The sequence below is a fragment of the Battus philenor genome, unplaced genomic scaffold (genome assembly GCF_028537555.1).
Source record: "Battus philenor isolate CCGP_79_NKW_IND1 unplaced genomic scaffold, ilBatPhil1.0.hap1 SCAF_15, whole genome shotgun sequence".
Lineage (NCBI taxonomy): Eukaryota > Metazoa > Arthropoda > Insecta > Lepidoptera > Papilionidae > Battus > Battus philenor.
Genome location: NW_027181677.1, coordinates 6,126,496 through 6,142,056, shown reverse-complemented (window position 1 = coordinate 6,142,056; position 15,561 = coordinate 6,126,496). Strand labels below are relative to the sequence as shown.

Here is a 15,561-nt window from a genome sequence, read left to right as displayed (position 1 = left end):
AGGCTATTTTAATGTTTACTAAATATGTAATTTAATTTCCTTTTTTTATTTAGTTTCTCAGAGCTTCTTTCATTTGCTCTTAGCTTTGATTTATTTATTATCCCAAATCATAGTAGACTTGACGTTAAAAAGAAATGTTGTTGATCGTATGTTGAATAAATAATTTTTGAATTTTATTTTATTTTCATAAGGTTCTTAGCTTGTTGTAAAAGTTTATTATAAGTATCAAGTATCTCACATTATTAAAAATATTTCATTATATTGATTCTTGAGCTTCACATAATCAACATGCAGTTTGGTTCACAATGTTCTTGCCTATTACCGGTTATTTGGCATTGGTCCGAGTCACTTAACTAATCGTACGTAATTTACCTTACATATTGGATAAAGGGCAGACAAGAGGCTCTCGCAGGGCTATCTATCTTCGGTTACACACTCCATTTGACCATTACAATAATGTATGTGTCGGTTCGGTTAGTTTATGACTGTAGATTCAGAATATTTTAGCTTATGTTAAATAATCATGATTCAAACGCCGCAAGTATATTAAAATACATAGTTTCAAAGAAAGCACTATGCCTTTACAAAAATATTTCAACGTTAATATCGCCGTTGTCGGAAACATTTTGAATTTATAGACTTTGGCGCCATAAAAAATCGTATTGTTTTTTTAAAATAGTAAAACAAATTTTAATGTATTATACATAAAATATATCGTAACATAAAATTCGTTATGTATTTAGTTATGAAAGTGTTAACGCAATGAACAAAATCAAAATACCCAAGACGTTTTAAATCACTTCGAAAATATGATAAATAAATACAATCCTTTGAATGCGATACCAAAATACAATGTCTTAAGGACATCGCCAAGGCTACAGGGGATCAAACAAAGGGCGCCTGAGGTCGGACAGATGCTTCTATATATCTTTATCTCGCTACTTCGGTATTGCCTTTTAATTTGTTAAACTTGCTGGTATCACATTGTAACTTTAGTTGTCGTATTGCGGATTTATGTTGTCCTGAAAATTTAATTTGCCGTATTTTGCAAACAGGTATTTTGAATTTAACTTATTTTGCGAAGTACACGTTCTCTTGAGCAACTTGTGGATGGCGTGTTACAAGTGAGTGTGTTCAAATATTAAATAATCATTGTTTTATTTGATAAAATTACGATTAAATTTTTATAGATGCTCTGGTTCCAAGATAGATTGGAAGAATACCTCGCTGCAAGTAATTTTATTTCTACCAATTATAATAGTAATGAATTGCTGCTTGATAGTACTCTTTCTTTCTTTTATTTACTTACAGTCATACAAAACGTCAGTCAGTATTTCTTTTTGTTTAGTAGTAAAATTTTCTGCCAAACAATATGATATCACATAACTTCCTCTCGGAATTAAAGAATTAGCTAACAGGTACATGTTCGATAAAAAGGTTCGATACCTGTTCGAGTGATTTCTTAGAAACAAGCCTCTGCAAACCGTTTTCCTGGTTTCTTAGCTATTTTGGCTACAGCGAAGAATAATAACACCAACTCTTATAGGGTCCAGAACACAATTCCGAGCGAAGCTAAGCTTGTGTGCTTATGGAGTAATTTTCAGATCCCTTACTTCCTTCTTTCTTTGTTTTTTATCGGTGTACATTGGCGATTTTGCGAGAAAAATTAAGATAAAATATCAACCAAATTACTCGCAACAAAATGTAGCATAAATGCTTTTTTAAAAAGTTTATAACTATGTCAACTCAGGTTGAAAAGATTGATATAGAAATACATTTACATTTTTCACAGAACTTATTTACCTTTCATTTTCTATTCTACACAATTAGAATGTAACGAAAGTATAAAATTTTTCCTGTACTTAATTTAACATGTTTGTATCTTATTATTATTTAGAAACCAGTTTAATATCAAATTTCTTTTTTATTCATAATAAAAGTTTAGATATAAGCTAGCATTACTATGAACAGGGCTGTGTAAGCTTACAATAAAATAAACATATTTGTAAACGTATGTTTTGCGCCAATCGCAGTTTTGCTTATTTAAAATAAATAAAACTATCGCTAGAAAGATAACCATATTTTTTAAACTTGTATCGAACATTAATAGACAATAAAGAATTGGATTTTTAAGGAATAACTATAAAAAAAAAACTTGTTGAAAAAATTGTTGCTTATATTTACTAACACAAGCTACACTGCAGCGGCATTAAAATGTATCAGATGGTGCTTCACGCAACTTATTTCACTGCAAATCAATAAAAGCATACATATTAAAAAGAACGGGAGGCACGGAAGTGAAAAAGGCGTTTTCTATTAAACGTCTCTGAGGCAATAGGTCAGGGGTCATGCTTTTAGAAAGGACAAAATAGAATTAGGTGGACACGAGTAACTTCCTTCCATAATCTAATTTACGAGTGCGCTTAGTTTAGTAAATTGCTTGTGGTCCGTGTCGGGCAGGAAATTTCTAAATGAGGGGTATATTCCTCTAGCGATACTGGAAATCTCGATCAACTTTTTTTTAATAAAAAAAAAGGGTGAATAAATGAAACTAATTGACGGTCCTTAAAAAAATAATGTCCAAAGTAAAATTTTAATAAAAGGAAATTAATGTATTTAATGTATTTGAAAATTACAGAAATACATTTGTTTTATGTTATATTCAATAAAATATTGTAAGACTGATATATAACCTAAGACAAATAAAATAGCAATTCTTTTCGGTGCCATCGCATTGCCTTTGTTAGCTGCTAAACAGTACACCGTTACTTATAGTCAAATTTGAGGGCACCATAGCAAATACAATTAATTACCGTTCTAAAAAATTATTTGATGATAGCCTCGAAATGTAAATGACTGTGTAAAAAATAGTATCACAAAATGTGATCACTTCTCGTTGGATAAATGTTTCAATGGTCTTTTGTTTAGGGCGTCGCTAGCAAGCTTCGAGCTTCTAAGAGTCGTCCAACGATCCATGGAGAGGTCTACACTCGCTATTTCTCTAAGAATTCTAATCCGGATGAGTAGATCTATGAAAGTCCAGCGGATAGGTAATTTGGAGTGTAAGTGCGCATGCCATATAGCGCCCAACGTATTGCTGACGAACCATAAGGTTCTGGGGGTAAGACCACGGACCGAGAATCACAACGTATAAAATCCTTCCACAAGGTGGATAGACGACGTTATTAAAGTCGCCAAGAGACCCATGACGCTTCCAACTGGTCCTATTTAAAACCAATGAGGAAGCATATGTACAGCCGCGAAGGTCCTACGGCTGAAATGTTGACGATGAAGAAATGCTTCAGACTCTTTGAGATTTGTCTAACTGTCAACGGTTTCGGGAATAAAAGAATAATGTACGGCGTAGACTATATCAAACAAATATCAACTTTGTAAACTGCAAAATAAACAGGAAGAATTTACACTACTACAGTTTTATATTTTCTTAATTACCCATTTTTATCTTAAAGTTCAGGTATTGATCCTGGGCAAAATAGTATCGGGCGTATTATACGTAAAAAATATACATCCAAAACAAAATGTAAGAGTATCATAGACATGTTTGGCAATCATTTTAAAAATGCTACATGGACCGAAAGGCAAAACATTACAAACACACAACTTTCAATTTTTTATGTGACAGCACTATATCGGAAGAGATATTGGTACACTCGACTGATTTTGTATTACCCCAGGCGAAGTTTGTTTTTTTCTTACGCCGGATGTGGAGTCGTGTAATTCTATTTTTAGCCTACTCATTTCCTTTCTATCCTTACTTATGTTCAAACAGAAAAATCTCCATAGCTTTGGTTCAAAACGTAAATATCGTGTAAATTATTTCATTACAATTCCTAGCAAGATATTCATGAAGAAATTACTAGATTTATACAAACAGACAATCCGCCTATTGATGACAGATAGCCAAATAACTGTTTTATAATATTTTGTCCATCATATAATTTTCTAACTTTTAACAAGTTATTTTTGATAAATAGAATGCTACCGAAGAGAAAGTAACATTTAAATAAATAATGCTTATTATTAGTAACGGAAAAGATGTTAATTAAAATACTTTTTAAACTAAAAACAACAGTAGCCATAGTGAAAGTGTCGCATTTTGTTAATTTAATCAAGTCTTCATCAAGTCTGTGACATTGAGAGCCGTGATATTTTATATCAAAAGTTATGAAAACCATATAAATTAACACGATGTCTTATGGACTAAAACCTTGTTACAGTATTATCGTGTCAAGTTAAAACAATAACTCCACAGTTTTGTCTAAACCTCAATAAAGTGAAAACCAAGGTGAAGGTTGTGGACATAGAAATTACGCCATCAACTACAATTGTTTCAACTGGCGGGTGATATTGACAAATATATAATTTAGATAACGCTTCTTAGATGCAGAGGGCTCGGAGGGAATCAAACGATGCATGGAAAAGATATCAAGGATCTGGAAAGACCGTAAAATTACGAAAGTAAGAGGCGCGTTGTATCAGTTCCTAAGATGTGCCTTTAAACACTTCTTTTTTACTATCCTCGTTATAACGTTGACGAGAAGTGTAAGAAAACAGATGCTGAACTCTTCTTCTGTAGACAAAATGATTTGATGAAATTATGGGCACTACTTAAACACTATTATATACTACTACACTTACATTGTTATTTGTGGCTCTCGATTAATGTACCCGAGGTCCCTTTTCATTCATTCATTTAAAAAAAAATGTTGTGATGTAATTCGGAAGCCGGTTAGTATTGACTAACCATAAGATTTAATATAACAATAAATAATTACTAAAAACAACAGCAACGCGTATTGTGTTTGCATGCACGTGTTCACAATTTATGAGATAGCCGTTGGGAAAATAATATGAGCACAGCGAGGTCGTGGCAGCCGGTGTCTTTGCAACGACAGTAAATTTGTTCGTACCTCGCCAAATGAGTTCGGACAGTCCCCACTTTATTAAATAAATTGTTTTGAAATAAAAACAAATCTACAAATTTATTTTGGCATGTTTACGTTATTGTATGTGAATAATCTTTAAGTTCATTCTTCTTCGTTGAATTAATTAAATGGATCGTAAATAAACAGCTGGGCATACATGTCATTTTCCGACTATTGCCTAATGTCTGGACTTTTTCTACTTTTTTTTTTACCTCAGTAGCCAAATTATAATGAAAATATGCGTTATTTATATCAGATAAAATGTATAGCAACAAATTTTTAAGTAAATATTATATTGCTAATGACGATATGTAGAAATTTAAACAAAATAATAAAAATGATCGGTAACAAAAAAAAAACAAAACTCATATATATACGTAATTATACAAACATGCGTGTTCAAACCGACAACAATTGTGCATATATTTCGATTTAAATTTGAAGGTGCCGTAGCATAATTAATCTGAAGGTTACAGAAGCAAACATTGCGTTATTCAGAATTTTGTAGTTCAAAATCAAGGACGATGACATATTCAAATGGATTTTAAAAGGGACAATCTAAATATAGTGGAAGCCTCTGTAATATTATATACTATAAAATGCTCAGCAATACACAGATAACACGACCCGAATTGTAATTGAAAATCTACAAAGGTACGCTTAAAATTTAATATGATTGCGGTAGAGCGTCCACATTGCCTTGCCTTATTAGAAGAATTTCGAAAAGCCAGAAAAATGACGTGTATAAAAATATTTATTAATATTTCCATTCGTTCCAGTGGTTACCAGAATAATCTATATCAGTCTAAAAGTGTACTTTTTGGCTTATAATGTTTATACAATTATAGTTAGTTCGACAATACATTTCATTTCCTTGGTAATTGATTATAAATAGTCCTTTTAATTTGCAAATAACAAGAAATATCAAATATATTAACACTTGAAATTAATTAAAAATCTACAGGTTAGTTTAGCGGTATTTTTTTTTTGGAAAATAAGATGTTTTTATTTCATCATATTTATTTCTCTGTCATATATGGAGAAAATTTGAATAAAAAAAATTCGTACGTTTATAATAATTTAGAACTAGTCAACAATTTTGCACTTTAAATAAATTTATAAATCTCGTCTCGATTATTTTTATTATCGCAATGATTATCTTTATTAGGTACAAAAAATGCGTTATAGAAACAGTTATAATTGTTAGGACCAATAGAGAGAGTGTTCTATTAAGCTCGTAAATATTTCAAATGTTTAAAAATGTAAAAGAAAGTGTGAAATAACCCAAATTACCCAAAATTACATTTATAATAAAATCATATGTACATATATGCATATGTGCGAGCATTGGTAGCCCAGTTGTAGAGGACTGGGACTTGCCATCGTAGGTCACCTGTTCTATGCCCAGAATACAATGTTATATAAGTGAAGGATATATACGGTACAGTATTTACTTAAAAGTTGGATATAAAATTTGTACATAAGTTTCTGTACTTGTCTGTTTGAATTTAAAATAAAGCAAATATTGAATTATTCGGATATAACAATTAATTAATAAAAAAAACATATTATAAATATGAAAATATATTTGTACTTTTTGTGTAAACCAATTGCAAAATATTATCATGTGATTAGGTGCTGAGGTCCTGATTTATTGAAAATACTTCAGCATTATTAAGTACTTCAAGGAAACATTAGAAATCTGAAACTTTTTTCTTGTTGTATATTACCAAGTGTAAAATTTACAGTTTCCACAATACTGATGAGACTTAATGTAAACCCTTTATTTAATAACTATCTGTGTTGTCGGTGCATCCCATCAACGCCTACTGCAAGGCATAAACTTCCCCTAAAGATACCTAGGGGCGAGATATTTACCAAAATTGCCACGCTTGACACGTGGGTTCATGATCGCAGCGTAGTATATTGATATGCAGAGAAAACAAACAGAAAAAAAGCTCTACAAAGTTATTGGTGACCCTATCTATAGGTACTACCTCTTATTTACGGGTAGTTAGCTCTGCTTAACATGCGATACAAATTTAAAACGCGACTTTAATTCACAAGAGGATTATTATATTGTGTTATTTTCAAGTCATCATTTTCATTACTATTTAATATTACAAGGTAAACTTGCCCAGTGCGTGGCAATATCGCGTGTATCCACTGTTCTCGCGAATAATAATTGTGTGATCTCGTCTGGCAGCAAAGTAGTTTAATCTTTCCCTGGGTTACAGTCACAGGACGGCGCGTCGTTTAATGTCTATGGAGGGATTGTTTTATAGGTGGAGGCATTTACATTGTGTCTAGACGCTTGCTTGATTTAAATACTTATTTTAGTGATGATGGCTGTAGGACAATGAAAAGGCCTTCGTTGCATCTGTACCAGGGTCTAACTTGCACTGAATTTATTCTGAATTAGTTGAAATATACGTCTAGCTCGCAGTCGCATGAGACGTTTGAACCTAACAAGATTTTTTTTAAACATAGACAACTAAAGACACTAGTATATTAAAATATTTTGAAACGTAAATAGTTGTGGACTTGTCGGTTATATAATAAGTTTAATAAGTAAACAACAAATCAAGGAACATAAAGGTTGATTGTTTATACGATTGCTTTATAGGTTTGAATGCATAGCTGATTTGCAGTTAATTAATATATGGTGCATTCTATCTAAAAATCAATATTTTCAGAAATAATAAAAAATTTAATGATAATATAATAGAAAAAAAGCTTTCAAAGTACAGATGAGAACATATTAAAATTAATTACTTCTTACTATCTATTACTACACACTTCGTACTATCAATTTACAAATTTACAGGTGTATTGCATTTCTTTAGGAAAAATAAATGAACGTAACATATTTCAATGTGATCACTTCATAAAGGTCTATTAGAAATATACGTGGTGCAGAAGCTTTAAAGCTATACATTCACCCCTTTTAAACTTTTACAACTATAACCAATCATCCTACATATTAAAAACTTTTCAGTCTGCGTTTTTATAAGTTTGTCTCTGCAATATTTACGAAAAGTTTGGAGACTAAATAACTTAGGCCATTTCCACGCCAGACTAACGTTATTGCAGACAAACATGAAAGTCACGTGTTGGGAATGTAAAGACGCAGTCCGACGCCACTGGTAACGAGGAAGTATGCTCATTTAAAGTCAGGGGCTCGTTAAATGCGGTCATAACTTCTACTTAGTAAAGTGTGTGAGCATTTTTTGTACATATATTAAAGCTTCCACATCGAAAGTTTATTTTTTCATTAAAGTGTACAAATATCGTTTTCTTTGCTAAACAAATGTGATAAAGCCTACCAACATTAGCTGTATTAAAAATAGGTATGTTTTCATAAGAAAGATGGACATTACGGATTTTGTTATCTATTTATTAATAATAATACTTGGTTAATTTCTCTACACGTAATGAGTTTTTAAATATTTCATAATATTGTAGATCTAAACGTAACGAGTGGTCTAATAAAAATAAACGATAAAAATAAAACGTTTACATTACGATCATCGGAGCGAATTTTCGCCATTACAAAGCCTGGAATGTTCGGCAAACGATAATGTCCGTGATCGACATTACAAGAGATTGAAGCCAAGGAATGGAAAATCAACGCTGTTTTATTTTAGTTGATTTGTTGTATGACTGCTAAAAGTAACTTTACTATGAAAATTAGAACCTTATCTATAAAATACTTTTTTTACAGTTTATGGTCTCAACTTTTTCATGTAGGTACAATTATATCCATATAACATTTGAGTACATCGAATTTTATTACCACGTGGGGATACGTTAAATTTATTTTGAACAGAGATTATAACAAATAATTCAAAGTTGACTGGGTTTTTTCGACAATTCCGCTCTAGCAATCATAATTATGTTAATATAACTTTTAATTCTAAAATGAAAGTAAGTTTTTTGTTTTCAAATGAAAGTAAGCGTGACTTATTTAAGATTATAAAATGGAAAAACACTTGAATGATTATAGAAAAGAAAATGTTCGTCTATAACATTTTTTAAAAATAGTATTTTTTGCATTAGAATCAAAATTATCAGCTCTTTGAATTACACTTAGTAATAAATTTGCAAACTTTAGGTAATATGCAAAAGAAAAAAAAATTCAATAATAACTTATTAAATTAAAAATAACTCGATAGAGATCTCCAGTCTTTGACAGTTTTGTGGTATATTATATACTTGAATATATATCAGCATCTATGTAATACCAGTAATGTTGTTTTTAAGATTGGTAGTAACATATGTAACGTTTGCCCCCATGAATCTATTGGTACATAAGGTAAAGAATGAATTTCTTTTTTTCTGAAATGGCAATAGTAATTACAAAAGATTAAAGTGTTCACTTGAAGGTAAGATTATGACGATTTTTTGAATTGTAAAATTTTGAAAGTTTTCGTTTACTTTTTACTATAGTTCGTTCCATTTAAATCGTTCAACGAACAACTGTTGCTTCTGGTCACCGTGAACTTAATTTACTATTAAGGAACGATTTGATTGGTTAAAGGACTGGGCCGGCTAATAATAATATTCACTACATTATTAACGCTCAAAAACTACAGTCTAAATTACGGTGTCTTTCAAAATTAAATGTAGTAGATGGCTAATTATATCCAGCTATGATATTTGATACATTATATTAAATCTACTCGTATCAAAATTCAAACAGAAAATTGGATAAATTATATAATTTAGAATGTTAAAGTGTACGTGTAATGTACAATTAGTCATAACTTCTCACGTTATATAATTAATGCACACACCTGTAGCCATTGGATAAATCCCCGCGTATAAATTCTGCGGGCTCCTATCGGCGATGAAGCGTCGGGGAGGAAATGAAATCACCTCTAATGCATCTAGAGAGCGACTGTAAACTAGTTCCCGCCGCAATAAATCCCGATTACGATCCACCAACTTGCAGTCAAGTACAAATTATTCACGATTTTTCGCATCGATGAAATGTTTCTTTTTTATAAAATATTCATTCATTACTTCAAATAAGTACATTAAAAAATAATTAAATAGTAACGACATCAGAATGTAACAGTTTTTAAGTTCCATTATGACTACTTATTGCAAGAATAAATTATGTAAATAAATTTGTAATTTTCGATACATCGAGGTTCTCTCTTTCTATCTCTTTTAATTGTTAAAAATTATCAAAGTACCTAAAATTTGTAAGTGAATCAACAGTTAATTTGTTATTCTTGTGTTTTTAGACTCATATTTTAAAATTGTTCTTAAATATTTATTTTTAATATAAGCATTAGGTTTGGCATACGGCGGAAGAAGTTTATAGTTAAAAGTAAATTAAATAATCACAAAACATCTAAATTTAAATTTAGAATAAAGAAACAATTTTAGTAAACATTTTCGTATTGAGATTAAATTACAGTGTTGACGGAATTTCAAAACACGCCAAGATATGAAATAAAGGTTTATTTCATATCTTGGCGTGTTGTTCCAATACCGCATAACCATTTCTATATAAATTAGCGTTATAGTATCTATAGTGTATCAATAATATGATATGATGTCAAACAAAACCAAAGAAAAGTATTCGGATAAAAGCATTTATTTGTCGTTACTGTTGAGTATTCTTATATACGTTTTAGTCTACTAAAAGGTATTAAAAAAACATGATTCGGGTTATGATATTTATAAACTGTGCGAAAATGTTATTAATTATAATAAATATGATAATATACGAAGGATCTAATATTAACTGACCTGCCATTTTGTGGGTGAGGTGAGGCCGCCCTCTCGCCCTGCACGAGAAACAACGACCCTCTGTCTGCATCCAGTAGAATTGACACATTTTGAAGAATCTTATGGCACAGCACCCGCACCTCTAGTTCATTGCAGATGTCTTTTACCTAAAGCAAATAATTTTACAATATTAAATAAATAATATAATTTTGAGTCGTAAAAATAATAACCTTAACTCTAATTCTTACATGAATAATTGTAAAATGTCAACCGCAGTCAAATATAATACTAAAACATCATCATCATCATATAACATCAGCTAAGTTTGATACGATGACTGGTCTTGCGCTATTTAATGGAATCAGGCGTTACCTTGCGGAAAACTACTACTGCATGTGCGGAAGTGGCTAAATATTATTTATATTCCTTTCCTTACTTGGTCTAGAACTGCCTACATGCAGGATTTCTCGCGAGCTTAACTAAGATGGTCCACCTAGAGGAACGCCTACCTACATAGTGTCTGCTTACCGCTTCGTGGTCGTCTCTTGAACAGTAACAATGTTAAAATATATATAAAATAACAAATAGTAATAATAATTTAATAGTAAAGGAATGTAGAATACAACGAAATCATAAAAAACCATAAACAATTACCATTTATTAAAATAAACGTAACAAAAATCTAATTTTACAGTTTGATGAGTTTGAAAACAGATGCTGTACAATTATCGCATCGTTAAATAGAAATTGTAATCGAGACATGTTGCGCGAGCCTACGGTTTATTGGCGCTCCAATTTACACGAGTGTGTTAATTAAATAGCGCATTCCGGTCACGATCACTAGAACATTCAATTTTATTGTTATAACATAATATAAGTTTTTATATGAAATTAGATGGTGAAGAACACATAGTTTTACTAACAATTATTCTCTTTTGAGTTCCACAGACATCTGGTAAATTAATAGAGCCATTTTGTTTTTTTCTGTTTGTTTGTATTACAATGAAACATACCATATAAAAACCGCAACTCTACGGCTGAACAATAACACCGTGCCATAACTCTAACGTACATTCAGAAATAACATTTAAATAAGTTCACCACATAATTATGGTGTGCGGACATTATCTACAAAACTTATAGACTAATTTGAAATTAAATAATTTAAATAACATTTTAAAAGTACCACAGAAAAGTATCGAGAATTGTATTAAATCAATATCACAAATTATGATTATCATTTTATATATGATTTCGTTCTTTTGCGGTAATTGATGGGCATGATGCTAAGTGATAAGTTTCGCCCATAAATAAAAACTCTCATAAACAACTTTTTCTATCAGCCAAAATGCGTAAATTCGTCAAATACTTATATATATATATATAAACTATATTTTATGCAAAAAAGGCGTTAAAAAAGATATTAAACTTTACACATTTAGGCAGTGTCAGAAAGCGTAGCATGAAATCTGTTACAGCTTTTTCAGTTCGAAAATATTGTTGTCAAAGATAGAGCTCACTCTATTTAATCTGTTACGGATAATGGATATGTCGTTGCTGTTGAGAAAAGCTTTACTTCAGTCATTCTAAGCTTTGACTGTCAAATTTAGAAACAAATAAAAACTAGACGTCTGAACAATTTCGATGCAGATCAAATGGATCCGGGGGCTTTAGATTTTTGAAATGGATATTACGAACAGGCAAGCATGATATAGGGCATCCACCCGCAAGGAGTACAGACGACGTAGTTAAGTTTTTCGAAGGACGCAATGTGTACTCTTATCCGTCCTACTGAATATTTATGAAGGAATCTCATGTTAACCAATTCCCAACATTAAAATGATGTATTAAACAAAATATGCTTCAATAAATTAAATAAAGAACAGACATTTATTAATTTGATAATGTAAAATCTATGAAAACAAATCCGTAACATTTATTAAACAACAGTAAATAAGTGACTGGCTTGTGCATATACCATGTGTATATAGAGCAGGGAGCGAATCCTTCCTTCGTAGAATACCTAACTTAGTTACAAGAGCGATTTCCGAACTAATTTCCGTGACGAGGAGCTTCACAGTGAAGCCTGGAAGGTATCGCTAACACCGTACGTAAATATTATCTATCGGCCATGATCGATTTTGCGATCGAAATGTGAATTATTTAAACAAACAGGAAATAATCTTGGATAAGCTAACTTTGAGGTTAAGGGGAATATCCATTTTTAATTAAAGTTTACTATCCTATTACGTAATCGATTGATAATTTGTTCATACAATATTTGCTTTTGTGCATCTTATTTACTCTGTTGTTCACACTAAAAAAAATTTGATAATACTGCGAAAACTTATTTAATTTTCACTGATTTTTATAATTATAATATTCATATCACATGTTAACATGTCTTAAAAAAGGGTTATTTGATTCGTTTTAATGTTTGTAACAGCAATAATTTTTGAGATTTATCAATTTACTAGCCCGACTGTTTTAAATATGCCTTTACGTAAAACTAAAATGACCGAGGATAGTAACAGGTGACGCCACAAACTTTACAAAGAGGATCAAGATCCTCAGTAGAGATGTAAACGACGGATGTCTCATTGAGGATAACGAAGTGCCTGCGTAGTATTTTAAAATACAAAATAATTTATCGCACAATACTGTAACGGACTGGCCATATCACCTATCAGATCGTCGAACTGTACGCCTCGACACTTTCTAGAATAAAAACAGTTTCTTCGGCGCTATCCGATTTAATCCCTCATTCCGGCGTCCTACCGCCTCAGTGGCGAACATTTGTTTAATCTCCCTTCTCCATTTATCCACGTCTACCACACTGTTGATACACAAAATGATTAATTAACAACGATTCGGGTCGAACGTGATCGTTTCTTTAATTCTGACGGCCTTGCGATCCTCAAAGTACCGCGAGAGCCTGCGCATATTTGTCTTCATAAAAGATATTAACTGTATATTACTGTAAAGAGTTTAAAAAGCGTGTTCTAGCAAAATCACTATCATCATCATCATAAATTTAGCCGAAATACGTTCACTACTTGACTCAGAGTTCACCGAAAGTAAAACTGAAGTATGTATGTGTATATTCATTCAGCGGCTCTAAAACAGTTTCATTTTTTCAGACGAAAGACCACCAACGTATTTCAACAGAAATATAAATGGATAAAAAAGACTCAAAAGTTAGAGATAGTAATAACTATTAGACATAAACATTTTAATCAGGCCTTATCATTGTGTTAATTTTAAAAAAATTTATACCTCGGTGCCTCTCATCCGAGTTTTATCTCGTAATAAATTCAACTTAGCTTACCGTCTGTAAATGTAATTCGGTGCGCTTTAAATTTCGAGACAAAAGTTTTAAACGGACAATGTAAATGTCCTCCTACACTGTGGTATTCATTTACTTTTCCGAACAATAAACCCTTGAAACTCAACCAGACAAATCTAGTGTAGGGTCGATGACCTCTATCCTATAATGCTAGCTTTAACAAAACAACAAAGCATCGTAGCAACGACACACTGGCGTCATGTTCCAACTTGGTTTCCTAATTAAATTAAGTTCATATAAAGTGACGTCAATAGAATATATACGACGTTTATTTTGAACTGATAAAACAAGAGAGAGTAATTATTTTATAATTAAAAAAATTAAGTTAATGCAACTATAGTATAAGGATTATAGAATGAAGGACACGCAATATTTATTAAAAAAAACCTTTTTTTATATACTATTTCTAATTTATCTCTATTAACGCTGAATGCAGACCGCTTCCAACCGGTCCGATAGGAAATCTATGGAGACCTCTAATGGCTGAAATGATGATAAAGATATGAAACTTATAATAAAGTGTATATTATATTATAAAAACTACTGTATAAAGTATTAATTTTATTTATTAACTAACCATTATATGCATTTCGAACATTTTTTTAAAAGCTGCACATAAATTTAAATTTTGTTTTATTTAGACGTTAAAAATGAATTTTAAAATTTATTCCACTTTCATTGCAGGCATTTGCGGATATTAACCATATTTTACAAAAAAAAAGTTTGTTTTGTTACGTGAGCAGTAAACGTCAAAGAAATTTGTCCCGATACACAAAAAGTGTGCACGTACAAATGTTTCAGATATTTGAATGCTAAGACAAGACAAGACAAGCTATTATATAAAATGATCAACCCGAAATTAAAATTTAATTGAACAGTATTTTTTCCATTTGAATGCGCCAGGCCAGTAGCTTCGAAGAACTGCATTGTTAATATTTTAATAATTGTAACCCGAATTTTAAAAAGTTTTTTCTTACTATATTATTATTACTTTAATTGACTTTTAGACATGCATTAATTGACAAATAAGTTATTCACCTTTTTTAACTTTAAAACAATAAAAAACAATCATCGTGTATATATGTTGATTGAAAATCATCTTACATTGCTTGCTGATCAGCGTTCAAGTAGGTTAACCGGTACGTTACTTTAAATAAAAGAAAATGTAGCACAATTGCTAACAAATAAGCAAAATTTTCTGTAGACATATTCTTGTTGTTAATCTATTAATATTGGAAACATTAACCATTTGTTGTAACGCTATTTTTATCTAAAAGAGAATTATGAGGCGTAATCCAATACGCGGACCCTGAGCGAGGTGGAAACCTCACAAACCTTATATCTATTTTATCTTAAATATTCTTTCTTTCACCGTTTATGAGCAGTGATATATTTTTACTAAATACAGAAGCCTTACTTTGGAGCCTAAACATGTGTGCAATATATGCTCTTCGTTGAATTCAATCGTTGTTAATGTTTTACTTGTGATACATGAATAAAAATAATGCCATTTAGTATAAATTATAT

At 31.1% G+C, this 15,561-nt stretch overlaps 1 protein-coding gene across 6 annotated transcripts in view; it reads right to left on the bottom strand.

The window, feature by feature from the left end:
- Window positions 1-15,561, bottom strand: part of Pde11 (Phosphodiesterase 11) — a 206,302-nt gene that overhangs the window by 50,890 nt on the left and 139,851 nt on the right. For all 6 annotated transcript variants that reach the window (XM_068762042.1, XM_068762038.1, XM_068762043.1 and 3 more), the window contains one exon: window positions 10,710-10,855. In XM_068762042.1, coding sequence (XP_068618143.1) covers window positions 10,710-10,855 — 146 coding nt within the window. The remainder of the gene's footprint in view (window positions 1-10,709; window positions 10,856-15,561) is intronic.